The sequence below is a fragment of the Hypomesus nipponensis genome, chromosome 14 (assembly GCF_054491055.1).
Source record: "Hypomesus nipponensis isolate SF chromosome 14, ASM5449105v1, whole genome shotgun sequence".
Taxonomy (NCBI): domain Eukaryota; kingdom Metazoa; phylum Chordata; class Actinopteri; order Osmeriformes; family Osmeridae; genus Hypomesus; species Hypomesus nipponensis.
Window position 1 is genome coordinate 7,336,785 of NC_140374.1, and position 26,894 is coordinate 7,363,678.

At 43.3% G+C, this 26,894-nt stretch overlaps 2 protein-coding genes across 2 annotated transcripts in view; both read left to right on the top strand.

Moving 5' to 3' along the window:
- Positions 1 to 1,950: 1,950 nt before the first annotated feature.
- On the top strand, positions 1,951 to 25,608 carry LOC146258465 (SH3 and multiple ankyrin repeat domains protein 2-like). Its single transcript, XM_084671745.1, has 5 exons — positions 1,951 to 2,091; positions 3,507 to 3,846; positions 23,001 to 23,158; positions 23,432 to 23,545; positions 25,517 to 25,608. Exons 1-5 carry the CDS (start codon positions 2,058 to 2,060, stop codon positions 25,606 to 25,608), a joined length of 738 nt encoding a protein of 245 aa, XP_084527871.1. The 5' UTR covers positions 1,951 to 2,057.
- Positions 23,485 to 26,894, top strand: part of shank2b (SH3 and multiple ankyrin repeat domains 2b) — a 58,116-nt gene continuing 54,706 nt past the window's right edge. The window contains exon 1 of the mRNA XM_084672013.1: positions 23,485 to 23,545. The gene's annotated coding sequence lies outside the window, so the exon portion shown is untranslated. The remainder of the gene's footprint in view (positions 23,546 to 26,894) is intronic.

The following is a 26,894-nucleotide window of genomic DNA, read 5'->3' on the forward strand; positions in this document are numbered from 1 at the left end:
TATATGTGTGTGTAGGCTATATGTGTGTCTTACTGTATAGAAGTCAACTGTGTAAATCTAGGCCTTGTACGTGGCATGGACTCCCTGTCGTTGCCATGGTTCCCAGATCCATGAGATAATTGGCTTACGGAATCTGCGACTTGGTTGGTGCCTGGTGGGGATTCCATAGCTGTGTATGTATGAAGGGGGGGGGGGGGTCCTCATAAAATGGTCCTCAACTAGTTTCTACCATAGTCGTTAGGGGAGAATGTCAGTTCTTGAGAAGCCTCTCTGTAGCGCTGCATTGTATGGAGAAATGCATTTTGTGTCACCATTAAAATGTTGAATGTGTTATCCCTTGTATCTATTTGTGGCTGTGAAGCACAAACAGACCTGGCTGACATTCTGTGCACTGTTCCATTGATCTATCCTGATCTGCTGATATCTGTTATTTCCTGAACAATCGTGCGTTTTGGTTTTAATGAGTATCTTGATGCTCCAGCTGGTATTTTACCCATTAAAGACCACAGGCATTTGTCAGTGATGCTGTCTGCTGTAGACGCATTCTATAGGAGTGGTATTCCAAGGGGACCCCCAACCCTTCCCTTAGCACTCAAAGCTCTTAATGCATCTCAATGCATCCAGCTTTCTCTAGGCTGATTTCAAGTAAAGCTTAAAAATGCCATGATATTACATGTATACCTTCTATAATGTTTTATTAATATAACCATAGACTTACACTGTAACACATTACCATTGCCCTACACTAATACCAACAGTATAACATATGATACATAGACCACTTGTAATACTCCTGCTACATTATTAGTTGTGACATCATTGGTCGGGGATTGATCAGCGAAGGGTTTTAAAATAGGATGAACATGAAAAAGCTCTAGATCAAGGTGACTCTTCAGCCAATTAAAATGCAAAATCCCTTCCTTTAAAACTGGGTAGTCTGTGTCATTTTCCCAAACACTCTCGTTCTCCAGGAATTCTCCCACATTCCTTTAATGATTAGAAATGTCCTCACAAGCACGTCTGTCTACAGAGACACGCTCACACGTGCGCACACACACACACTGGTCGTCAGATCATTTCACAACCAAAAACAACTTGCAGTGACAAATTTAGACTTCCTTGCTGAGGTTGCCTAGCAACACAAAGGGTTTGTTTCCGATACAGCTGTTCCTTGGAAAGTGATGGGTTAAGCATGCCGCTTTCCTGCGTTCCTACAGACAAAAATTAATTTATGCATGTTTAATTTAGGCTGTATTTAATAAAATACTTCAGTATTTTTCCCAGTTAGTAATGTTTGTCACCCACAAATCCATCATGTTGCCTGACATCCACAGAGATTCTAAAATCAGTGTTTAGGCAATCAAGTCTGAATTGAAATCAGAGTGACTAGCAGAGTTGTTGAGGGTAATTATATGGGTGGGGGATGAAGCAGAGGTTATCATTTTGAGAGGAACACAAGTGACACATTCTTGCTCCCACTCAAGAAATGATGTGTTGTGTTCATTCTCCCGACCTCTCCCTCCCTGTCTCTCTTTCTCTCTCTCTCTCTCTCTCTCTCTCTCTCTCTCTCTCTCTCTCTCTCTCTCATTTAATCCCCCCTGCGCAGTTTGCTCTATGGTAATATGTGCCTCGTGTCAAAGGGCTTTTCTGTGGAATATGGGAGAGAGGAAAACAAGGACAGAAAGAGCAGAGCGAGAGTAGTAGAGAGCAGAGAGAGAGAGAAGAGAGTCAAGAGAGCCTACAGTGAAGGAAATTGAAAGAGTGCTGAGCGAGAAATAAAACGAGAAAGAGACAGAGAAAGTGAGAGTGAAAAGAGAAAGAAGATGTGTGTGTGTGCGGAGCAGCGCGGAAAGCTGCCATCCTCCCGGTGATATGAGGAATCATGTGGCGTGGTTCCCCAGCCTCTCTTCCTGTCACTCCGCATGCACAGCGCTGCTCTGCTCTCTCTATACCAAACTCGGATCTACTTTGCTCTCCAGAGTGCTTTTCCAGCTCTGTTTTCAAGCCTGCCTAGTTTGAAAATGAACCGTTAAGCAATAAGGAGTCACGGGGTCAATATGAAGTCTTTTTTAAATGCCTTGAAGAAAGAAGGTAAGACACTTACTGTACTGTAGGGCAGGATAGATCTACAAGCTTTTTTCCCTTTGTTTTTGTCTGGTTGGGCTGATATAAACTTTTTGACGAGACAGAAACTGAATGGATTTGTGCTTGTTTCTCATCAGTCACTCAGGTTTATTCGACCATACAAGGCTTGTGTTTCCTTAAAACAAAGGCAATTTACTGACCAAAATGTAAAGCATGTTTAATGTGAATCAGTGGGATTCACTGGTGATCAGAATGATGCCAACAAAGTTACCGAAATAATTCAGTGCATTTTTTGTTGTTACATTTAATTACAGCCAATAACAGCCTGGAACTCTTTGCCTTTATGCAAATGTTGACAGCTCCAGCTTTTCATAATTAGCATCAAAGAGTCTTAGGGGAACAGAAACTCTTTGCCTGTGTGTGTCCCAAAGAAACTACTGAAATAAGTCACCGATCTGTGCAGTGATGTGTGCACTTTAATCATTGTTGAATTTGTAATTCTGTATGAGACTTGAAATAGTCTTTAAGAGCAGTGGTGTTTGTTGTGGTCCCCTCCCTGGTGGAACATTCTTTGTCTTAAAGTGGTGTTGTAGCTTTCTTATTAGCAATAGGCCATCTGGATGTTACCTCTGGAGGGGCCAAGGGACTGGGTGGAAGAGGCAGAGAGAGTTGAGACATGGGGAGGACAAGAAAAAAAAAAGATGTCATGATGTCACTGTCATGTGAGCACTCTGAATGACCTTACTCTCCAGGGTTTAACTGTTTATGCTCATACCATGCGTCTTCCTCTGGCTCGCTGTATCCTAGGCAGCAGAGACATACCCATTAACCCTGGCTAGGAGGGGGGAGCAGAAGGGTTGATGTAGGGTGGGGTGCAGGGAAGGGAGTGTCCTAGAGAAGATGCAGGATGGTGACCCCAGTTTCACACTGTCACATACACATGTACTGTGTGATACACTTCTGAGGTAGCTTTGAGGTTGTCAGTACATCAGGAGTAATCTAGAATAATGCACTACTCTAGATATGTGATCTAATTTCTTTTTCCCTCCCTCTTTTCTCTTCTTACTTTTCTTTTTCTACCTACTCTACCACATACTCTCTCTCTCTGTATCCACACCTGTCTGTCCCTCCTGTCCTCTCTCCTCCACGTGCCCTGTTTTGTTCTTTGCCGTTCTCTCTCACTCTCTCTCCCCCTCAACCCCCCCCACCTCTCACCACACATACTCCCCCTCTTCTTCTCCCCTCTCCATCCCCCCTTTCTCCCTCCTTCGCCGTCCGCACCCCCCATCTTCCATCTTTGTTATCTTTTCCTCGTCTCTCCCTCTCCACTCTTCTTCTCCCTCTCCCTGCTTCTTCCACCTCTTCACTCCTGCTCCCCTTCCTCATCCCTCCATCCTGCAACCCCCCCCCCCTCCCTTCAGTGCCTTTGCGGGAGCCGCCGTCCCAGCAGCCCCCTCGCCAGCAGCCCCCCCGCAGCTCCCTTGCGGCCCCCCGCGTGCTGCTGCGCTCCAATAGTGACAACAACCTCAACGTCCACTCCTTCAAGCTGCCTCCAGACCGCTCTCCGCTACCCTCCCCCTCTGCCTCCCCCCTGCGCAGCCTCTCCCCTCGCAGACCCCCCCAGATGCAGAGCAGCCCCAACGGCACCGTCAAGACTGTTGGCGGGGTCAGGGGCGGGCGTCCTCCGCCCAGGAGCCGCTCCCCCTCCCTAGGGCGTCTGGGGGAAGAGGGTCGGAGACACCTCCCTCAGCGCCAGCCCAGGTGAGTAGCCTTGAGCCCGCCATGCCTTATGTGGTGGCAATGTAAAACAAGATGGAGGAACAGAGAGTACGCATTGAGCGTCATATGCAGGCTTAACCCCTCACACCAAACAAACAGATTCACTGAGCACTTCATCAAGTCTATTTTTGTCCATAATTTTTTTGGGGGGGTTGTTTGCAAAGTCTTGTATTTGGAGATATTATTGTCTACAGTCACTATTCCTAGAGCCAAACTCAGGATGTGTGTGAGCCTGCAAACTTAAAGCCTTTGAGTTTGAGGTTTTGAGATGTCAAACATGATTACACATTGCAGGGTACTTCATTTATTTGAGTACAAGACTTGATCTGACATCCCTTTGCACAGAATAAACATCTGCATCTATTGGGCCTTCTAGTCTCTTCACCTTTGTGAAATGTTTGACCATTTGGGTTTCTTATATACTATTATTATAATTAGACCAATACGCTGTCCTTATTGGTCCAGAGAAGTTCTCAGAAGCACACACATTTTTTTTGCAGACTTCTGAAAGTTTGCAGAGGTCTGCAAATGTTTATTACGATCCTAGCAACAAGTGGTTGCCTTGGAGACGTAGCGATTGACCTTGACAACATGGCGTCTGCTCCAGATTCGTCGTGTTTGATTTGGGATTTTCTCACGTATTGTTGTAGTATATAAGAAACCAAATATGGACTTTTCGACGGTCTCGGTCAACAAATGTTTTAACAAATCTCTGCTTACAAAGGCGTTTGCAGACCTGTCAAAAAGTCCACATTTGCAGTTTATCATTTGGTCAGTAGAAGGAAGGTGTGTGTGTACTGTTTGATAGTTTGAGAAAGTGTGTGTGTAGTGTTTGGAAGTTTGAGAAGGTGTGTGCAGTGTTTGGTAGTTTGTGGAAGTGTTTGTGTAGTTTGGTAGTTTGTGGAGGTGTGTGTATGCAGTGCAAATGTCCCTCTGACTCTTTGTTTCCATCTGAATATACATTTTGTGGCACAAGTGCTGAAGTGCACCCTCTGCCCCAACAATGTCTCAGTCTTAGCCAACAACTGTGCGATTTCCTCACCCAACACCCGGTGGTCTAGTGAGACCCGGTTTTAGCACAGTAAGTGGGCCATGCCAATTACTCACTTAAACGAAAACGGGAATAAAATTAAACGAAATTGAATCTATAAATGTCAGAAGGGATCGTGTGACTGTTCCTATTGAAAGTTGGCCTTTCCCTGCCCTTGCCTTTTTCTGGGTTCATCCTGCGTCGGAATTGTTGTTCTGACAGCTAGCTACCTAGCTCGCCCTCTCTACAAACAGTGCACCAATGAGGTATACTCATCCTCAGCCCTTCTGGCTCCATGTATAACTGGCTCTCTCAAAGGAGAGAGCAGATAAAAAATTGGGACACACTCCCTAGTTACAAGAGTGGTTGCTATGGCCATTGCCGTATGGTGCATATGTTTTTTCAGCAATGAGCTTGTCCGTGGTGTATTAAATAATATGCTTTAACTGGAGCCAACCCAGCCAAGCGCTAACAGCTGTAAAGTGTTCTGTGGATGGGATCCAATAATTGCTGGTTGATAGCTCGCTTATCTCTGTGGACAGAGGCAAATCTCCACATTTAACTGCCAACACAAACAATATGTCCATCACATGATTCAAACCGAGAGACCGTCTGTGACAGACAGTCTTTATGGACGCTCTATCAAGTCTACTGTATTGTTCACCTATATCCATAGCGGAGGTGCTGTATGCGCTCGATGGTGGATCTTCTCACACAGTCTCCCAGGCACAGGCTGGTTATATGATAGAGGTCAATCTCCTGCTTTTCATTTGCTCTCAAGTAGTTCAAATTCTTTCTCTCTCTCATGTGTATATATAGAGTATATATACACACACATATGTGTATATACAGAATATACTGTATAATGATGTTGATAAAGAAAGATCTTGAACAGAACAGGAGGCTGCTGCTGCTGGTTCCTCCTTCTCTACCATGGGCTCTCATGTGGGGGACCTATTTTCTTGTGCCCTTTTATAAATACCTCTACCCACGCCTGCTCGTTTTCCAAATTTAAAACCTTTATGTAATCACCTTCATCTAGAGCTGGAGGCCTGCTTTATATTTGTTTTTGTTTGTTGTTAACCAACAATCAGGGTTTATAGTTAGGCTAAACCATTCATGTTAGCCTTGAATATCATTATAATATCAATCTAGCTATAGCGCATTATTTCTATCTGCCTTTCCCTGTCTCTGGATTATTTATCACATCAGCAAATGTCTTTATATATTATTAATCCTGTTCATAAGCATCTCTTTTGTCTCATACCATCTCTTGCACATGTTCCTGGCACGATTCCTTAGCCATACAGCCATATAGATAATTCCTCAAGCTACCTCACAGTATCATGGTGACCTACCCACAGCTATGTAGATTACCCAGTGGAAGTAAGAAATAACTATTGCCTTACATAAATTGAGGCACATTTGCCTAAATTGAGGTACATTTACCTGCAATTAAGCCTTCTCAGCCTCCCCAACCTTCTCTGAACTGCCAACCCTCTCCCCATACTCCATCAATTCTTCCCACCCTCGCCCAGTCTCCCTACCTCCCTCATATTCCTTTCCTCCCTCCATCCTCCCCCTTTTCTCCCTCCATACATTCCTAGTCTCCACCTATCTTCCTCAACCTCCTCCCCCCATCCTCCTGCCAACACTTCTCCTCTCAGCTTCCTCAGTATTTCACCATCCCCCATATTCCAGCAAATCCTGTGTAAGAGCTGGTGTGTGTTTGTGACGGTGTGTATGAGCTGATGCGTGCTTGTGATGGTATGTGTGAGCTAGTGTGTGTTTGTGATGGTGTGTAGGAGCTGGTGTGTTTTTGTAAGTGCATTTGTGTGTTTTTTTGTGAGCGAGGGGGTAAACATGCCTGTATTAGCTAGTTCATGTGTTTACAGTGTGTATGTGACAGGGTTTGTATGGTGTTTATGAACCAGTAAGAACAGTATGTCGGTGAGAAAAAGTGTGTTTGTGACAGTGTGTATGTGTGACTGTGTGTGTGTGAGATAACAAGTGTGTGTGACAGAGGACAGCTTGGCTGTGAGAGAGGCAGGAAGCAGCTGTCAGTCACCCTTCCCAGTGCCCTTCACCCCTGCGCCATGAAGATTAGCAACCGCAGTCATGATTAAAAGGTCAATGATTGGTTTAACTGCTGCCATTTACGGTAGAAAGGTCACAATTTCTATTGCGCGACTTTGAGACTATGTAACTTTTTTGTTGGCTTGCAGTGTTGCGCTTTACTCTGCAGAGACAAAACCATTAGGCTATACTACTAACGTTAGAATCACAATTTTGTGAATATAACAGCACTCCTGAATCTTAGCTTACTAGGGCTAGGTTGCATAAAGACCATGCTATGTAATGAGATACTGTAATGCTAGGTAGCATCAGTGTAACTACGGTTATTGATACAGACTGTGTAAAGCAGTGTACCGAACAATATTATAGCTAGCTGATGTGAAGAGGTCGACACATGAAGCAGATCTATAGGTCTGTGCTAGCTCGTTAGCTTGAGAGATGCCTTTGGCTGTGACTTTGACAGAGTCTCTGTAGAGCCCAGGGCACGTGTAGCTGCTCTGCCCCATATACCGCTGCTCTGCTGGGCTGCCTGTGTCACGCTGGGTACCTGATCAGGGGGGATGGGGGGTTGAGGGTGAGGGTTAGAACGAGCTTTCTGGAGCTGTGGCAAAGGGCTGAACTACTCTCTGGAACTGGCACTGGGGTAAGGGTTAAGGTTAGACTGGGATTGGTACTGAGGTTATGTTTTGTTAAACCCAGCTTTCTAGGGCTGGGCTAAGGGCTAGACTCTGGGACTGGAACTGGGGTTGGGCTACACCAGCTTTATGGGGGATGCAGGCAGGGTATTGGTCCAGGACTGGGGCTGGACATGGGGGCGAGACTGGCCATTTGGGCTTTCACTAGGCAATCTGGGACTAGGGATAAACTGTCTAGGACTGGGCACTAGAAAATGACTGTCTAGGGAGTGGGACCTACACCATGTTCTATAAGTGAAAAGGGAAAGTTGAACATTAAATTCAAGCAGATTTGAGAATTCTAGAGCCAATATCTTCAGCAGTTGAAATCTCCACACATTCTTATTCTCACTTTTGCTTTTTGCTTACTCACAGAAAAGTATTTTCGGCCTCCTCCCCTACCTTAGAATAGCCAGCCTAATTACTTCACCTCTGCTGTGGGGCCCCACAGCAGGGGCATGTGGGGCTCTCTCCTCATTGGCCAGAAAGATTTAAAAAGCTGAGTGGATAATTTCTCTGATTGTTTGTCCTGCCCTCATGATTGTGTTGTGGAGAGGATCTCTGTGTTTGTGGATGTAGGTGTGGGTGTGTATTAGCCTGGCTCTGCCCTCCTACGTACTTCAGCTCAATTTGGATTTTGCTTCTGTACTAGGTCTGGGAGCTCGGCTCTGAAGTCAGTTTCCAGAAACAAATTTTTTGTAGGTCCAATCAGCGAACAGCGAGGGTGGCTGAAAACGATGAGGTTAATGTCGTGCACTAGTTTGAGTAGTTCAGTAATGGCTGCAGAGAAAGATGCGAGCGAAAGTATTCTGCGGTTGTGGCAACACTGCCGAATATCCATAGGTTAAAGCCGGAGCAAGAACATTCCTTGCTGTGTTTTGTTGGTGGCCATAATGTTGTGGCCCTCCTCCTCACGGGGTTCGGGAAAAGTTTGATTTTCCAGCTACGGCAGCTAGTTCCGTTACAGTAGTGGTGAAGGAGTTGGCTAAGGCGAACGCTTGCAATTGGTTATGGAAAATCAGAGTGGCTCTGGGCGGATCCAATAGTTTAAAACTTTAACAGAGGACTCGCCTTCAAGGAAGTTAACGTTTGTCAATGGAGAGATCCCAGACCCTCTGTACAAATGAAATGTACGAGGGTCTGGTTAGGACCAGGCTAGGTGTGTGTGAGGGTGGGATAAAGAACAGAGGCCTGTTCCATAAAGCGAGTTTACCGAATAAGCTAGGCTTATGTCAGTTAGTCTGACTCATTTCTAGTTGATTCGGTTCCATAAAGCCAGCTCAATGTAGTTCGAACTCATTTACTATGGCAACTTATGCTTCGAAACTAACCTGGTCTGGGGCAGACTGACTGTCAGGCTTAGACCGTGTTGTTGCTTAACCAGACGTTTCTGTAACACTGACCCAACGGGAAACCGATGATTTACCACGGACGTTCTAATTTTCTCATTCTCCCTCAGTTCAATATGTAGGCTACATTTATAGAAAATTAACTTAAATACATAGGCTACACCATTTTGCCTAATGCATTAAACAATGATGAACACTGATTTGATACACACCATAGCCTACGTTAAACGTAAGTCTATGGTAGTATGTGAAATGTTTAGGCTTCAGGGATAGGCCTATATCTCAATCTAAATGATCCAAGTTTAATTATAATAGCGACATAATTGTTAACAGTAGCCTACAATTGCAAAACAAACCTAAGTCCATACATCTATCCTCCATTTTCCCGACACAAAAAACATGTTAAAAATTTAGGCTAGCCTACTGGTAGTGTTGCTTGTGTCAACAAAAATTATTACTAAATATCGTCGTCAACGAACCTTTTATCATGTGATGCAACGGAAATGCTGGTCATGTGACGATGGCTGTAATTAAATGTATAATGCAATATTGTTGACCAAAAAAAACGAAAATGTGGTTTACAAAATAAAAACGAGATGAAATGTTATAACATAACTCATGAGGCTGTGGTTAATATGTCTAAAGCTAACGTTAAAATGAGACACAAGCTTTAAACGTTAGCTAGCCACTGGAACGACAAAGTCTGAGACAAACGTGTGTGACTAGCGTGTGTGTGTTTGTTTGTGAGAGTGTAAAGTGGCTTAACATGTGTGACTAGTGTATGTACTGTGTGTGTGTATTTGTGTGTATGAGTGTAAAGTGGGTTCTTAGTTCCTACCTGACTGACTGCATGTGTACTAAGCATCCCTTGTTGGCCAAATACTATAGCTCATTTTGTTATTCACACAGAAATCACACTGAACTGAATTTGGCATCAACAACATAACTTTGAATACCTTATTCTAGACCAATACATACATTTAAACAAATGGTTTTGGCATTAACATTCCTCCCGAGACTACCATTTTGATTAAAAAGAGACTAAAATACAATTTTAATTGACTTAAACTAGACTAAATGTCATCAGCTTCCGTCGACTAGAACTAGACTAAAATGTCATCGTTTTCGTCGACTAAAACGAGACAAAAATAGTCATGATAAAGTATGACTAAAATAAGACAAAAATGCTCAGACTTTTAGTCGACTGAAACTTGACTAGACTAAAAAGAGTATGAACGTGACTAAAACGAATAAAAACTAAAATGACAGCTCGACACAAAGACTAGACTACAAAAAAATAAACAGGCCACCAAAAAACAACACTAGCTACTGGATAATGTATTGATTAATGGTAGGCTATTTATTTAAAACAATGTCAAAAAAGTCAATTTAGATGTGTTTAGAGGGTGTCAGTTTTTTTAATCTATGAAGTAAAGGTCTATAAAAAAAGGACCTTGACCTATGTAGCCTATCGTTCACGTAAATCGTGGAGTGTCATCTTATTTTGATGAACTGGTGGATGAAGGAGCTATCATAGTACACGGGAACGTTCTTTCTGAAAGAGATCACATGGCCGTGTACATTGCTTTTTGCTGTGGTGGATCGGTATGATTCAAGTTATACCTCTCGGGCTGCTTAAGAATAGGGTGCACATGCAATTAGCTTGACTACTTAAGTCTGACTTTAATTAGTAGGATTGCGTGAGCTGAAATTGGCCTTTATGGAATCGCTTTAGCCCCGCTTGACTTGTTAGGCTAATTCAAGTCAGGTTTGGGACTTGAATCCTCTGGACTGCACCTTACGATCTTTAATAGGACATATATGCAATGTTGCCATCAATGCACATAACAGGAAACAGAATGAAAGAATGTGTGTGTGTGTGTTTATAGTTTAAATTTCCAGAGTGAGTAGATGTAAAAGCATAGGATAGCACACTCAACAGAATCGACCAAGAGGTGAGAATGAAAGTATATCTCAGGGACTGGGAACTGCAGTACAAGACCTCATATCAACCTGTCACCTCACTGGTCTACCACTTAAATTCCTCCCCAAGGTTTCTTTACAACAATACAATTATTAAACAATATTATACTAGTTTTGTATATTAAACTGAATATCTTCATTGATTGTCAAATCAAATCAAATGTATTTGTATAGCCCTTCTTACACGCAAGCATGTCACAGAGGGCTTCACATACGCCCATAGAACTGCCCCTCAACCAAGCTAAACCCTCAAGGAAGACAAGGAAAAACTCCCAGAAAAACTCCCAACTGGAGAAAAAAAGGAAGAAACCTTGGGAGGAGCAATTCAGAAAGGGATCCCCTCCTCCAGAGACGGTTGGTAAGAGAGAGGAGCAGAACACAAGCTAAACATAGTCATACAATGTCAATGGGTTTTGAAACACCAAAATCCATTGTCCTGGCATACTGTGTGAATCTGCCTTTATACAGTTTTTTTCAACCACATTGTGGTTTAAATAAGCAATAAAATATTTGCTTTCTTGGAGATGTGTACTTTAACCATGTGGTCGGACTGCCTCGTGTACAGTGAAGGAAAATGTTTTGATCCCCTGCTGATTTTGTACATTTGCCCACTGACATAGAAATGATCAGTCTATAATTTGTTTACTTGAACAATGAGAGACTAACTCACTGTGAGAGACTGAACAACAACAATAAAATCCAGAAAAACACATGTCAAAATTGTTATCAATTGATTTGCGTTTTAATGAGTGAAATAAGTATATGACCTCTCTGCAAAACATGACTTAATACTTGTTGGCAAAACCCTTGTTGACAATCAGAGGTCAGATGTTTTTTGTAGTTGGCCACCAGGTTTGCACACATCTCAGGAGGGATTTTGTCCCAAGATCTTTGCAGATCTTCTCCAAGTCATTAAGGTTTTGAGGCTGACAGATTGGTTCCCAAACTTTGTACAGTCCCATACCCCTTCAGAAATTCAATCTCCATCAATCTCCATCCGCCGCCCCATCCACTCCTCCCCCGCGCACATATAACAGCCTATAAAGGCCGATTTATACTTCTGCGTTTTTACGCACACGCACACGAGGAACGCCCCCTCCGTAAAAAAATGGCCTCTGCGTGTCCTTCTGATTTTCCTGACTGTCCGTCTGTCCGTGCGTCTTTTTACGGATACCCCTTGGCTATGATTGGTCCGTATTAAGAACCGTTTGCGTCAGGGGTGGGGGCGGGGTTGCCGTGACCAACAAGAGAACAGAATCCTTTGACCGCCATTGTTGTAAGTTTTTACAACTCTTATTTCAGCTAAACAGTACATGTAAATCAGCATCTGAATTAAAATGTGACGAGAAAGGGGCAGTGTAGTTGCTGAAAATGTGCTTATTTTATTGATGAAATGGTTCATTTGTTCATCTGCTCCGACCTTTCGATAACCTACCTAGCATCGCAGTGCAGCGTCATCTACTGTTCTGGCGGTGAATTGTTTTCAACACGCAGAGCCAACGGAGTAGTATAAATTCAACCAGTCCGTCCGACTCCGTCCGACTCCGTGCGTGCGTCTGTCCGTTAACGGAGCCGCAGAAGTATAAATCGGCCTTAACACTTGAAACTGTGAAATTGTCAGGGATTTATAGCCTGACGTCATACTCATAATTCTAGTCAGAATATGAGTCTGATAACTCTTAGTTGGGCTGTGAGTATGGGGCATGTTTCAACTGAACTCGTAAAACAAATGCCTCTTCCCTCAATTGGATAGAGCTACAACCAATCAAAGCAAGGTAATATGTTGTTTGTTGAAAACAAATTCAACCCAAGTGCTCTTTGGTGACGTCGTTGATTACCTTACTGTTGATCATCTGTCCATCATTGTATAAAGCCCGCCCTGACAATTTCATTGGTCCGAACAGCTCCTGTTCGGGTATAGTTTTTCCGCAACCGAGCAACTCCAGACCCAACTTCCCGACCAAATTATTTTGTGGACGGGGCTAAGTTGGGTTGGCAGCCAGGCTAAGGGATTTAAGGACTCGGACAGAAATTGAGATCAAACAGAGTTTTATTAGCAATACAACCAGGTGAATGGAAATAAACAAGGAGGTCGGCTTTATCTCACTCAGGGGTTTAACGGGAATAACTATTTAACTCAAACAAGGAAAAACAGCTGAAAACCAAGGTACTTACCGTCAAATGCCGGAAGAACACAAACTAAAAATGTTTAACTCTAAGGACATAAATAAACTTAAAAGTGTGCAGAAGTGTGTGCATTGAATTTGAAAAGGGGGCATGGCCGGAGTGGAGTTCAGCCAGAAATAATCACTACAGTAGCTGTTTTGAAACGTCCTCTGCCATGTCACTGATACGCAGTAAAACAGTGTTGTTTGATGAAGGCATTGTCTGTATAGTGTTTTTTGGCCTTTTCCCCCCAGCATTGCCCCAACCATGTCCGCGGCAGACAGCAGATTGAAATTGTTACACCCGTAAGTCAGTCAGTCCAAAACATTTAAACGTGTTCACAATAACTGTCGACATTGTTCAAACGTTAATGAGCATATTCACGATAACTCACAACCTTGTTCAGTTGTAACACGTATTTAGTAGTGATGTGTTTTTTGTGAATGATTTGTTCATTTTGAACGAATCCTTACAAGGACTCGGGAGTAACGAGTCCTCTCAAAGAGTGATTTGTTCATTTTCTCGTGGCCGCGCATCGGGACTGTTGCATAGCCTCGTCCAAGTAGACAGAAATGATTTGTTAATTTCCCGACCGGTCTTTCTACGAGTCTTTGGATCCTTTTTCATGTGACTTGCATAGGCTCTGTACTGGTAGCTAGAGGAAACAAACAATTTGTTCATTTCCCGACTCGGTCTTTTTACGAGTCTTTGGATCATTTTTCACGTGAACTGCATTGTATTTTTTAGTAGAGTTTCCTCATTCCCTTTCGCGTGGCCGCTGTTTTACAAAGACGTGAATGATATTCGCTCAAGTCATCATACTGACTGGTTTTATTATTTGGGGTGTGCTTGCCTTCGGCAGCACAAACCATTGTTATCTCACATATATATTTATTTATTATTTTTGCCCCCCTAAGGATCAGTCAATATTTGGACGACATAGATAACGCCTGTGTCAAAATGTTCGTCTTGGTCTCGATTGCGTTGCTTGTATTTGGATTTACGTTCCGTTGCACAGTTTAGGAAGTTACAACGTTTTTGTGGGGACAAAGTGCCTTTTGTCAACGAAGGGTAACCTGTGCTAGCTTCGTCACCACGTCAACACACGTTAGCAACGACGCATGGATACAACGTGATAGAGACTTTCTAGCTCGCAAATTGGAGCTTGGATTACGAGTGAAAAATACCACCCCCAAAAAATCGAGAAAGCGATTTTGAGTGGAACTGCAATCTCGGATTTTTGATTTAGGTCGTGACAGTCTTTTGAGCGAATTTTGAGCGAGTGCAGGTCGCCCGTGAGACCGCCTAATCTTTTAGGCGGCAGCCATGCTAGAAAGTGTCATAGTAGTATTTTTTGTAGCTAATTTTATAGTTCAATTTTACACAAAAAAACTGAAAGAGGGAAATGTTATGACGATATGACTATGGTGAAAACAGCCAGGTGGTGAGATTTTAATATAGGTTGCTTTAAAAACGTTGTTTGGTTTGTGAGAACATGTCAGCCTCCATTGACGATTGCGGCAGCAACAAGTCAACAGTGTTGACACTCAGTCAACCAGTAGGAGCTAAATCTCTGAGAGCGTCATAGCCGTCCATATGGACGTCCATAGACTGACAGCGATGGCTGCTGATCTTTGCATGGATGGACGGACGGCGATGCTGTTCAGAGTGCCGTCCCTGATTAGCATGGACGGCGCTAGCACTTGAATGGTTGAGAAGTCAATGGTTGAGAATGACGGCCATGTTTAGCAGGCTGTTGAGCTAAACCAGAACTGCCGAAGGCTACCATAGCATGTAGCTAGCTACATTAACTTTGGATGACTCAATAACTTTTGTCAATTTAAATTTGTATGAATTGCATGTAAGTGTAGGCGATATATTTACGCCTTTATTTAGATTTTTACATAATCAACAGTATAATATCATGACAATATAGATTTGAAAAACAATAAGTTATGGTTTATGTTTGCCTTGATATAGGCCACATATATTTTGTAGGCCTGTTACGTTTTGCATTTTGTCTCTGCTCAAAGTGGTTTGTGCGCAACATTGGAGTTACTGACTGGTGGCTCCAAATCCACCCATAAAACACTTTAAACTGACGGCTTAAAAGACCTAAGGGGCATTGTATTTCATAGGGTCATAACACAATGTTAAAATCTTAAATTAGTCTTTATTAACAATTCTTGAAATAATTAAAATATATGTAGCCTATATCTAGGCAAACCTTAACCATAACATATTGCCACTGCCAAGGACAAGAGCAGACTGCAGCGTATCATTCGCATTGCAGAGAAGGTGATCGGCTGTAATCTACCTTCCGTCGAGGATCTGCACACCTCGAGGTCCCTGAGGCGAGCGAGGAAGATTGTGGCCGACCCCTCCCACCCTGGACACTCCCTGTTTTAGCTACTCCCCTCTGGCAGAAGGCTGCAGTCCATCAAGACCAAAACCTCACGCCACAAGAACAGTTTCTTCCCATCCGCTGTTAGCCACTTTAACAAGGCCAAAGACTCTCACTGACTTTAAATCACAAGCTGCACAATGACACCCTGCACATTGCAATTTGCACTATTGTATCGTTCTCTTGCACTATCTGTTTTTTTTTGTAAAATTGTAAATTATGACTACTTATATTTTATATTTTATTCCCCTTAGTATTAGCTAGAACCCCCTCAGTATTAGCTAGACTTTGCTCCTTTTGTATAGTTAGTCCACATATTTAAGTTTCAATATTCCTATATGTTTAATGTATGCACCTCCCTGCCAAAGTAAATTCCTTGTTTGTGTGAACATTCATGGCGAATAAAATCCCTGCTGATTCTGATATTGTTTTTCAAGTCTATATTGTCATGAGATTCTATTGTTGATTGGCCTAATTTATATGTAAAAAAAATAAAATAAAGGCATAAATATATAGCCTACACTTAAATGCAATTCATACAAAATAACGTGACAAAACTTATTGAGTCATCCACGGTTACTGTAGCTACATTCATGGCCTTCGACGTCTTTGGTTTGACTCTATACATCGTATTGTGTTTTTCATTTGTCTCCGCTCAACGTTCGTGCGCAAAGTTCGTGCACAACATTGGAGCTACTGACTTTTGGCTCCAAATCCACCCATAAAACACTTTAAACTGACGGTTTACAAGACCTAAAGGGCAATGTATTTCATAGGGTCATAACACAATGTCAACAAGTCTTTATTCACAATTCTCAAAATAATCAAAATAAATGTAGCCTATATCTAAGCAAACCCAAACCATGACATATTGTTTTTCAAGTCTATATTGTCATGAGATTATACTGCTGATTATGTAAAAATAAAGGCGTAAATATATGGCCTACACTTACATGCAATTCATACAAATTTAAATTGACAAAAGTTATTGAGTCATCCAAAGTTAATGTAGCTAGCTACATGCTATGGTAGCCTTCGGCAGTTCTGGTTTAGCTTAACAGCCTGCTAAACATGGCCGTCATTCTCAACCATTGACTTCTCAACCATTCAAGTGCTAGCGCCGTCCATGCTAATCAGGGACGGCACTCTGAACAGCATCGCTGTCCATGCTACTATGCTCCCTCAAGCAACAGACGTCCATCGCCGTAGCATCGCCGTCCATCGCCGTCCATGCTCTATGCTCCCTCTATCGCTGGACGTCCCTGCTAATCCATCGCCGTCCCTGCCAATCCATCACCTTCCAAAATATATGCCCCCTATATTGCTGGACGTAATCATTGCTGGGGTAATCAGGGACGGCACTCTGAACAGCATCGCCGTCCATGATCTATGCTCCCCCTAGCGACGGACGCCCCTGCTAATCAGGGACGGCACTCTGAACAGCATTGCCGTCCGTCCATCCATGCAAAGATCAGGCAGCCGAACTCCCCCTAGCGAGGCCGTCCATATGGCCATCCATGACGCAAAAAAAGATTTAGCTGCCACTTCAGTCAACTGTCGATCTGCGTCTGGTGAGTATTTTCTTAATTTCGTACCAGGGTCAATTCTACATCTAAATGGACACCAGTGTTTTAAAGATATGGCGATTGCTAAGACAGCCAGCGGGTCCGCATAGTTTGTTATTTGTGTAAAACTTGGAATTTGAGTGAGACTGCGTCTTGTTTTGACGTTAGCCACAGAGTCTCAGACTCTGCTCGCCCACTGGCAGTGTAGTAGGCTACAGTACTGTCTTCAATGCCACAGCTATGGCTAAACTTTATTAACTACTTACCAACCGAGAGTGAGGTCATGCCGGGAAATATCAAACTGAGGCTGGAACGTATCGACCGAGCGATACTGAGGTTGATACGGCAAAGCCGAGGTTTGATTTTTGTGCTGTGGCATTGAAGATTTGATTTGATATTTGTGCTGTGGCATAGCTGTGGCATTGAAGACAGTACTGTAGCCTAAAATGGCTTTAATTTCAACACAAAATAATCATCTGGATAGTAAAACTCAGCAGCTGACTCGTCAATATCGCTCATTTTGAAGCTGACGTCTGAGGGCAATACGGATCCGTATTGACCGGCGAGTAGGGCAATACGCGGCTGGCATGACTACCCATTAGCCAGTGCTTGAAGTGGAGAAAAAAAGGTGACGGTACTCTCTTGCATTGGCAAACCATTATGAAATGTGAGATTTCTACAGTGAAAAACAAAACTTGGATTGCTGGTACAACAACAATTTATTGTTAGCTTATTTATTAACAACGTAAATGCATAGCCTCGGGAACATATTTTATCAGGGGGGTGGCTTAATGTTACGGGGCGGCAGGGACGGACTGGGAGTAAAAAATAGGCCCTGGACTTTTATCCAGACCAGCCCACCAGAACCGGACCCCGTATAGCTACGCCACCACAGCTGCCTGCTAATGCATGCATAGTCTGTGTTTGATGTGATGCTAGTTCGAGAGTTTGATACTTAAAGGCCAACTTTTTTGGCCTTTATTTGAGCGCAAAATAGTTTTTTGAGCCTTGTGTAAAACAAAAATTGCGTTTTTTTAATTGGTAAAACCTTGTCTAGTGAAAGTTATGTCTTTTTTTCTCTATAATTTTCAGCCCCACCCTTACGTTTCTTATCCTCATTTTCTATCGTTATTCTTCTCCCGGTGTTCCCGATGGCCAGTCCGCTACTGTAGGGCTGTAGGGTGGTGGATTTTAAAGTCATATCATTTTAAATTCTCGTGCTGTCAGGGGGTGCTACAGCACCCTCAGCACCCCTAGTTCCCGCAGCCATACGCTATTTATTTAAACAAGTTTAAAGCTCATCATTGTAGCCTACCCGATGTTTCTGGTTGGACTTGGACCTCTGTTGACGTGTCTGGCTCTGGCACACACGTTCTTTTAGTGCCTTTCTGAAGCCAGGCTAACATAATTACTTACAAACGAAAGTTGTTTAGTTTCTAGATTTGAAAGCAGCAGTGAAAAATCTGTTTTACTCAGGCATCAGTTGATGCTGTCTAGATAACTTTTTCGAATCTAGCGTACCGGCCTGCAAGAATAGGTGCCGGTACGCAAGAAAAGGTGCCGGTACGCTTAAGAGTAAAATGTAGAGGTGCCGGTACTGCGTACCGGTGAGTACCGGCCCACTTCGAGCACTGCCATTAGCCAATCAGAACGCTCGTACCGTCGTTGCCATATAATAATATGTCTTATTACACGGCTGTTCTTAATGCTGTAGAATGCTCCATTCACTTGAATAGGGCTTCCCAACGTTCTACGGTGAACAATTTTCTCATATTCGACCGTTGCTATGCATATTTGACCGCTGTCAAGGGAAGTGGCCTTTTAGCCTCGGATTCACTTCTTTCGTAGCACTCCGCAAGTAGTCTGGTAACTTTTCAACCCTACTCTGTTGCTTAGCGACATCAGCTGATTTGAAGCCTAAATAATGTTCAAAGTCTATGAAGTTCAACGTCTTTGGCAAACTATTTCTCTGCTGATCAACAATACGAATGGTAACAAATACATTGTAAAAAGACACACTGTGTTAAGTTATTTATGTTGGCAAGTAGCGTGTAATAAGTGGGATAATATATAGAACGCCGGTCATTATCGGGGAAATAAGCCCCTTCATGGCGGAACAAAACTGGCAACATCTTTGTTTCGCGTCGTGCCTAACAACTGCCCTTACCTGTTCTAAAATCAGCGCAAACCACGGCCTCTTGGGGCTTATTGCTTAATTATCCCTTACAAAAGAAACATTCTAATTTCCTGCGCTTTCAAACAATCAGTGGAGTGTGGATAGCGATGGCAGTTAGCTTGCCTCTAGCAAACTGCTTTTGAAGCCATGTCCCCCTAAATTAATATTAAACTTATTTACGTTATGGAGGACTTTTTTTTTCAGTTAGCAGACGGTACTATTTGAATCGCAATTCCATCTGAAATACTGCCAGTGACAACGTTGTTACCGTGCGTGTCCACTACAGCGGTGCAGAGCGGCACGGCGCGGAGCGTCAACTTCCAATTCATTTTCAATGAAACCGGGCATTGACGCTCGTGTAGGGCATTTTGGGAGCGTACACGAGCGTCAACGCCCGGTTTCATTGAAAATGAATTGGAAGCCGATGCTCCGCGCCGCTCCGCTGTAGTGGAAACGCACGCTTACGGTGTGTTCACACTGCAGCATTTTTTACCGCTCTGCACCGCTGGCCTTCCCACAGTGCACCACACTCGGAGGCGTTCGTAATTCAGAGCTGTAGTTCCCTTTTATCACTATTGTAGTTCGTATAATGTCATGGCAAATGTGCAGACAAAATACAATTTTACACACATTAAGCAAAAATCCGATATGCTTTCTAGATCTGACATGATATAATCTAAAAAAGATGCATCAGACATAAACATTGACATGTGTACCCTTTTATTATATTACTCGAAATCTCTGCAAATCAATCACTGGATTAAGACTTGCCACTACACATTCACTGCATGGATAGCGAGTGGCTGCCAGCCAGTATTTCAACGTTAAATGTCAATCGTGTGCCTGGTGAGCTAGCTAGACTATGCAGCTAGCACAGAAGAAAGTTACGTAATGCGACAAAACTGATTTACTGAGTTACGTAATGCGACGAAACTCCTCATTTACATGAAGTTGAGAAAATCCAACATTCAATGCCACGCTCGCCTTCCCACAATGCCCTACGCGAGTGTTAACGCCTGGTTTCATTGAAAATGAATTGAAGACGACGAAGACGACGCCCCGCTCTGCCCACCCCGCTGCAGTGTGAACGCATCGTTACAGTAGCCTGTTTCAAAAGGGGTTCCGTGTTTCAAGGGGTGTTCTTAGTGAATTATGCAATATGAGTAGGCTAAATACTTGAAATATCACTAGAAGGGAAAACTGACCACCTGCAACTGAAGCAAGCAAGCACACCCTACAATTTCCCCAGAAATTGTACCCTCTCTAGTTACACTTACAGTTTAGTTCAGTGTAATTGTTTGCCGTGATAATTAAATGCTAGTGTGATAATAAATGACCAAATCATACAAACTGTCATGATGCATTATTTTAATGCCCCCCCCCCCTGTTGAAATGAACGAATGACTCGAAAAAAGATTAGTTTATTTTACTGAACGAGATTAAAAGAACCGAATCAGTAAAATGATCCGAACTTCCCATCACTAGTATTTAGCCTACCGCTAAATCGAACGTTAATGTTGAATTCTCTCGCAGCTGCTCCATTCCTATGTTCTACTGCGTGACTGATAGCCTTGAGTTTGAAGTCTGTGTCGTAAGTGTGTCTCTTGACAGGTGCCATTTTGGGGTCCTTATACACACACACTGTAATACAGGGGCGGACTGGCCATCTGGGATACCGGGAGAATCCCTGGTGGGCCGACGGGGTTGGGATGGTCCAAAATACCGGTCCACTTCCATTACCAACCGGCCCTCTGACATCATCAGCTTCTCAGATTATTTCACATGTCACAGCTTGAACACGTATAAATTGCTCTAAGCCCTGTTGTAGTCTAGAATCGCTGACTGAGCTTTATACTGCTCCTTGCGATCTGTATTCACACTCATGGTGCCGATTTTTCGAAAAAGTTGTTTCTCTGTGTGTGTTTTCTGAAATCTGTTCTTACGGACTTCGGAAATTTAACGGATGGAATTAAACATATATGATGTCGTTTCTTTGTAATCATCCAAAATAATGCTAATTGTATGGGTATTTTTCCAAGTAGGCCAATGACTGGTCGATACGTGCAATGCTTTGAGTGGACAACGCGCCGTGTTCTGAGTGGGCCGGTCTGACAGTATAACTCCCGGGCCACTTTTTTCCCCCAGTCAGTCCCTGCTGGAATATTATGGTGAAGCACAGAATGTATTACTCCGCGATTACGCACCGTGTAACACACAAAATCGCTTCGAGGTACAACCAGAAGTAATCCATATATAAAGAGCTCCGATTATAAGGCGCACTGTCGTTTTTTGAGAAAATTTAAGTATTTTAAGCGTGCCTTATAGTCCGGAAAATACAGTTTATATATTTTTTTTTTACTTTGAAAACGCAGATCACATTTTCTCCCGCGTACCCCCTGAACCACTTTGCGTACCCCTGGGGGTACGCGTACCCCAGTTTGGGAACCGATGGTCTATGGGATTACGTTCTGTAGACTGGCTAGGCCACTCCAGGACCTTAATGTGCTTCTTCTTGAGCCACTCCTTGGCCGTGTGTTTTAGGTCATCGTCATGCTGAAATACCCATCCCTGACCCATTTTCAATGCCCTGGCTGAGGGAACGAGGTTCTCACCCAAGATTTGACAGTTCATGGCCCCGTCCTTGTCCCTTTGATGCAGTGAACTTGTCCTGTCCCCTTAGCAGAAAAACACCCCCAAAGCATAATGTTTCCACATCCTTGTTTGACAGTGGGGATGGTGTGCTAAGGGTCATAGGCAGCATTTCTCCTCCTCCAAACACGGCAAGTTGAGTTAATGCTGAAGAGCTTGATTTTGGTTTTAATCAGACCACAACACTTTCACCAAGTTCTCCTCTGAATAATTCAGATGTTCATTGAAAAACTTAAGACAAGCCTATACATGTCCTTTCTTCAATTGTTTTCTTGGTGACCATGGTCCCAGCTGCCTTGAGATTATTGACAAGATCCTCCCGTGTAATTCTGGGCTGATTCTTCACTGTTCTCATGATCATTACAACTCCACGAGGTGAGATCTTGCATGGAGCCCCAGACCGAGGGAGATTGACAGTTATTTTGTGTTTCTTCCATTTGCGAATAATCGCACCAACTGTTGTCACCTTCTCACCAAGCTGCTTGGCGATGGTCCTGTAGCCCATTCCAGCCTTGAGTAGGTTGCACAATCTTGTCCCTGACATCCTTGGACAGTTCTTTGGTCTTGGCCATGGAGAGTTTGGAATCTGATTGATTGCTTCTGTGGACAGGTGTCCTTTATAAAGGTAACAAACTGAGATTAAGAGCACACACACTAATCTCAGTTTGTTTCACTCATTTTCTGGATTGTTATTGTTGTTATTCTGTCTCTCACTGTTCAAATAAACCTACCATTAAAATGAAAGACTGCTCCTTTCTTTGTCAGTGGGCAAATGTACAAAATCAGCAGGGAATCAAATAATTTCCCCCCTCACTGTAATGATGTCATATTCAATGCCACCAGTTCTACTGTTGGCCAGCAGGAGGGTCCCTTGCACAACTTTTCACTGTCTACCATGGAAACTCATCCTCTAGTGTAGACGAAACCAATTTGTATTACATAAAGGAAAGTGAAGTTCACCCTTTTTCTCTTCCTCTCCTCTTTTCTTCTTTTCTCTCCTTTCCTCATCTGTCTTCCTCTCCCCTGCTTCCCTCCACTCTACCCTCTTTTTCCTTTCTCCTCAGTCCTCACAGGGGTTGTGAGGCCCTAGCAGGCCAGGATCCTCAGACCCAGAAGAGGAAGTTGTACAGTGCTGTTCCAGGCAGACATTATGTGGTGGTGCGGCCCTACCAGCCCCAGGCAGAGGGGGAGATCAACCTCTACAAGAATGACCGGGTCAAAGGTAGTGTCATCCTACCTTTGCATGCATTTTCTGGAAAGGATCATCTCTCTGAGCACTGTCTACATGGGATGATAACCCTTTGTTCTGCCTTCTCTCTGTCATTTTCTGTTTTTCTCTTCCTGTCATTCTATATCCATCTCTCTGTTTCTCCTTTTCCCTCTCTCTGTCTTTCATTCTCCATCCCTTTGTCATTCCATCTCTTCCCCCTCACTCTCTATCCTTCACTCTGTCCTCCCTTACATCCCCCCTCCCTATTTCTCTCCCTCCCTCCAGTTATGTCGATTGGAGAGGGGGGTTTCTGGGAGGGCAGTGCCAGAGGGAATGTGGGCTGGTTTCCTGCTGAGTGTGTGGAGGAGATCCCTACCCAGGCCCAAGAGGAGAGGCCATGTGAGGCCACACACACACAAATGCGTACATACACACACACAGACACACACACATACTAACTCGCTACTCACTCAATCACAAACAGATCCACACACACACACACAGAGAGACAATTTCGCACAACATACTCACAGTTGCAGATCATACAACAGCTAACCAGTGGATAAAACATGCAACACAGCGTCTCCGAGCTAAACAGAACAGAGCAGTCCGAGGCTGGACACGAGAACAGCCTTCTGGCCATGGCAGGCTGTTAATTCAATTAGCACTCAACTGCTTAGACAGATGCACGTACACTCTCCCACATACATACATGCACACGTATAGACATACACACATATATACACACATGCACGCACACGCATGCATGCACAGTTGAGCACACACTTGTGCACATGCATGCATATGCACACACACACATGCATGGACGCAAATACAAACATATTGAAGGCACATGCATACACACACCTCCATGCATGCACATACACTACACACTAACATACGTGCATATGCAGGCATCACACACTCATGCCTGCATGCGCCAATTGGACTCTCTTACACACATACATAAACACACATACATGATACTGTATTCATTGTCCCAATCACAAAAGATGTATGTTCACTGTCTAGTATGTGTTAGTCTTGTGCACATGTATGATCTTATGTAACCCAGCTTCTGTCGTGTGTGTGTGTGTGACACCCTGTTGATTGGGGATGAGTAAAGGACATCTGTCCATCCACAACAGCAGCCCTGCACAGAACACAGAACACAGTGACAGAGGCTTCAGAGGGGATTTAGACGAAGTGTTGTCTAGCAAACTGCCTTCTCTTTTGTAAATCTTTACTGTTATTCTACTGTGGGATTTCATACGCATGTGTGGATATATCAGTGTCCTTGCTTGTCCATTTAGTCACGTGTGTGTCTGTAGGGTGTGTATGTGTGTCCTATGTGTGTCTTATGACACACTGTGTGTGCATGTTTGTGCTTGTATGCTGTGCGGCTGTACAGTGTGTGCGTGTTTGTGTGTGTCTGTAACAGTGTGTGTGTGGCTTACACACGCTAGCCTTACTCCTGGGGGTAACATTCTGTTGAGAGTTATTTTGGTCCAAATAAATGCTTCCACCTCAGTGAAGCCAGTGTTCAGTGGTGCTGTGGATCTGTGGTGTAATAAGTATACACCGTTCAACTCGGGCCAGAGACCAAGTAGTAAGGTCTCTGAAGTACACTAGTTTAGAAGGATATGTCAGTAGGTGGAAAGAGTACTTGTGTGCGTGTGTACGTTTCATATGCATATCTCAACGTCTATATGATTCATCGTGTTGGAGACAATACTGATTCAAGTCAAATATTGTGATACAGGATTAATCTATTATTTTAATTTGAAAGGATTTTCCTACCGTGGTCAGTATTTCAAACACAGAGATGTTTACCCTGGCAACTTGATTGATATGCTGTATATAGGCCCATGGTATCTGTCCATATCCACCTTTAACCAGAATGGTCAAATCCATTCCATCGCATGTTTGGAGTAATCTAGTGATGACTATATTGCTAATGCTTCCTTGGCTGTAAACTCTGTCCTGCTGCTGTAGGCAACGTTCTCAAGGGTACAGGCTAATATTACTAGGGGTGACGGGAGCAGTATTTAGGGTAAACCAACCTCTTAATCATTTCACTCTAATAATCTAGGTCCCCCTGAGAGAGTTGGTGGGGGTACAGGAGGGAGTGTGTGAATGACTTCTGAACTAACAGGCTAACTGGAGCAGCTGTGTTTGAGAGAATAAGCATTGTGATTCGCTGGGAGGGCTCTGACATGTGCAAGGCAGTGTGGATCATCATTGACATCATGACTGCTTCCTGTTTCTATTCCTCATCATCATCCTCCTCCTGTTTCTACTCTTCCTTCACCTCTTTGTTCTCATCCTCCTGAGATTGAAATTATTGGTTTTTCATGGTTCTTGCCCCAGGGATTGGTAGCAGCAGGAGCACGCTCAGTCAGGGTGACCTAGCCCAATTACAAAGGCCCATTACATATACCTGTACAAATACCGAAGTATAGGAAAATAATTGGCAGGCATTTAATATTCCTCTCAATTTGTTCTCTTGGGAATGATGCATTGGTCTCATTGCAGTGGACACACATGATTTCATAACAACATATGCATAAGATACAGTAAGCCTCTGATATTCAGACGAAGCTACTGAGAGAGCACTCTTCTTGATGACTACACTAAAGAATGGTGTGTAGGGCTGTGCAATATGACCAAAATGTAATATCCTGATAGATCATTTGTTATCCTGAAATTGTATCTGTGCGACCTCAAAATATATTTAGGAGTGTAGAATTTGAGAGTGTAGAACTTGTACAATTGCATTGCTTGTATTGGATTTTATGTTCTGTTGCACGGTTTAGGTAAAAAAATAATTATGGAGCACGGTGGCTAACTAGATAACTAACGTCACAATGTCACAAACCCACACACGATTTTCTATAGTAGAAGATTTGTTTTACAGCTCAATAGCTAACAGCTGGAGAAAGGCCACAGGCAAAGGCCAGGGTGATAACATGTAGCTTGGTATGTTTCCAGGCTGTGATATCAACACCCTGTATTTTTGTATGCTCTTCGACTGGTTAGAATTACCCTCACCCACCCTCTCTCCCTTTCTTTTCTCTCTGTCTCAAAGACTCTTTCTCTCTGTGTATCATACATATACACACATACACACCCAACTACTGTAAACACACATACTGTTGCTCTCACTTCTTACTGGAGTTGACTGCTCTACTACCTCCCAATGCTCCAGTTGGTTGCATTTTGCTTTTGTTGTTACTGACAATGATAGCTTCCAGTAAACTTGTTTAATAGGGGTGGGAATCTTTTGGTACCTCACGATTCTATTCTTGGGGTCACGATTCGATAAAAAATCAATTCACGATTTTGCAGAGAAAAACCTTTAAAAAAATCAATTCACATAAATTTGTGAATCGTTCTGAATCGCTAGCAGACTGAATCGCGATTCCAATGTGAATTTTTTACCCCCACCCCTATTGTTTAGGCCAGGGGTCGGCAACCCGCGGCTCCAGAGCCGCATGCGGCTCTTTAGCGCCACCCTAGTGGCTCCCTGGAGCTTTTTCAAAAATATGAAAAAAGATGGTGTAAACATATTTTTTGTTTTAATTATTAAAACTGAAATGTTTTAATATTGTTCTGTCTGCTTTGTCTGTCTGCTTCTGCTTCGTTCTGTCAACAAAGATTTACGTCATAGCCTGCGACACATGTTTCTTTCAGTTTGGCGTAGTGTCAGACAGGTGGCTGTTGCAAACAAACCGGCGGGTGTGTCATG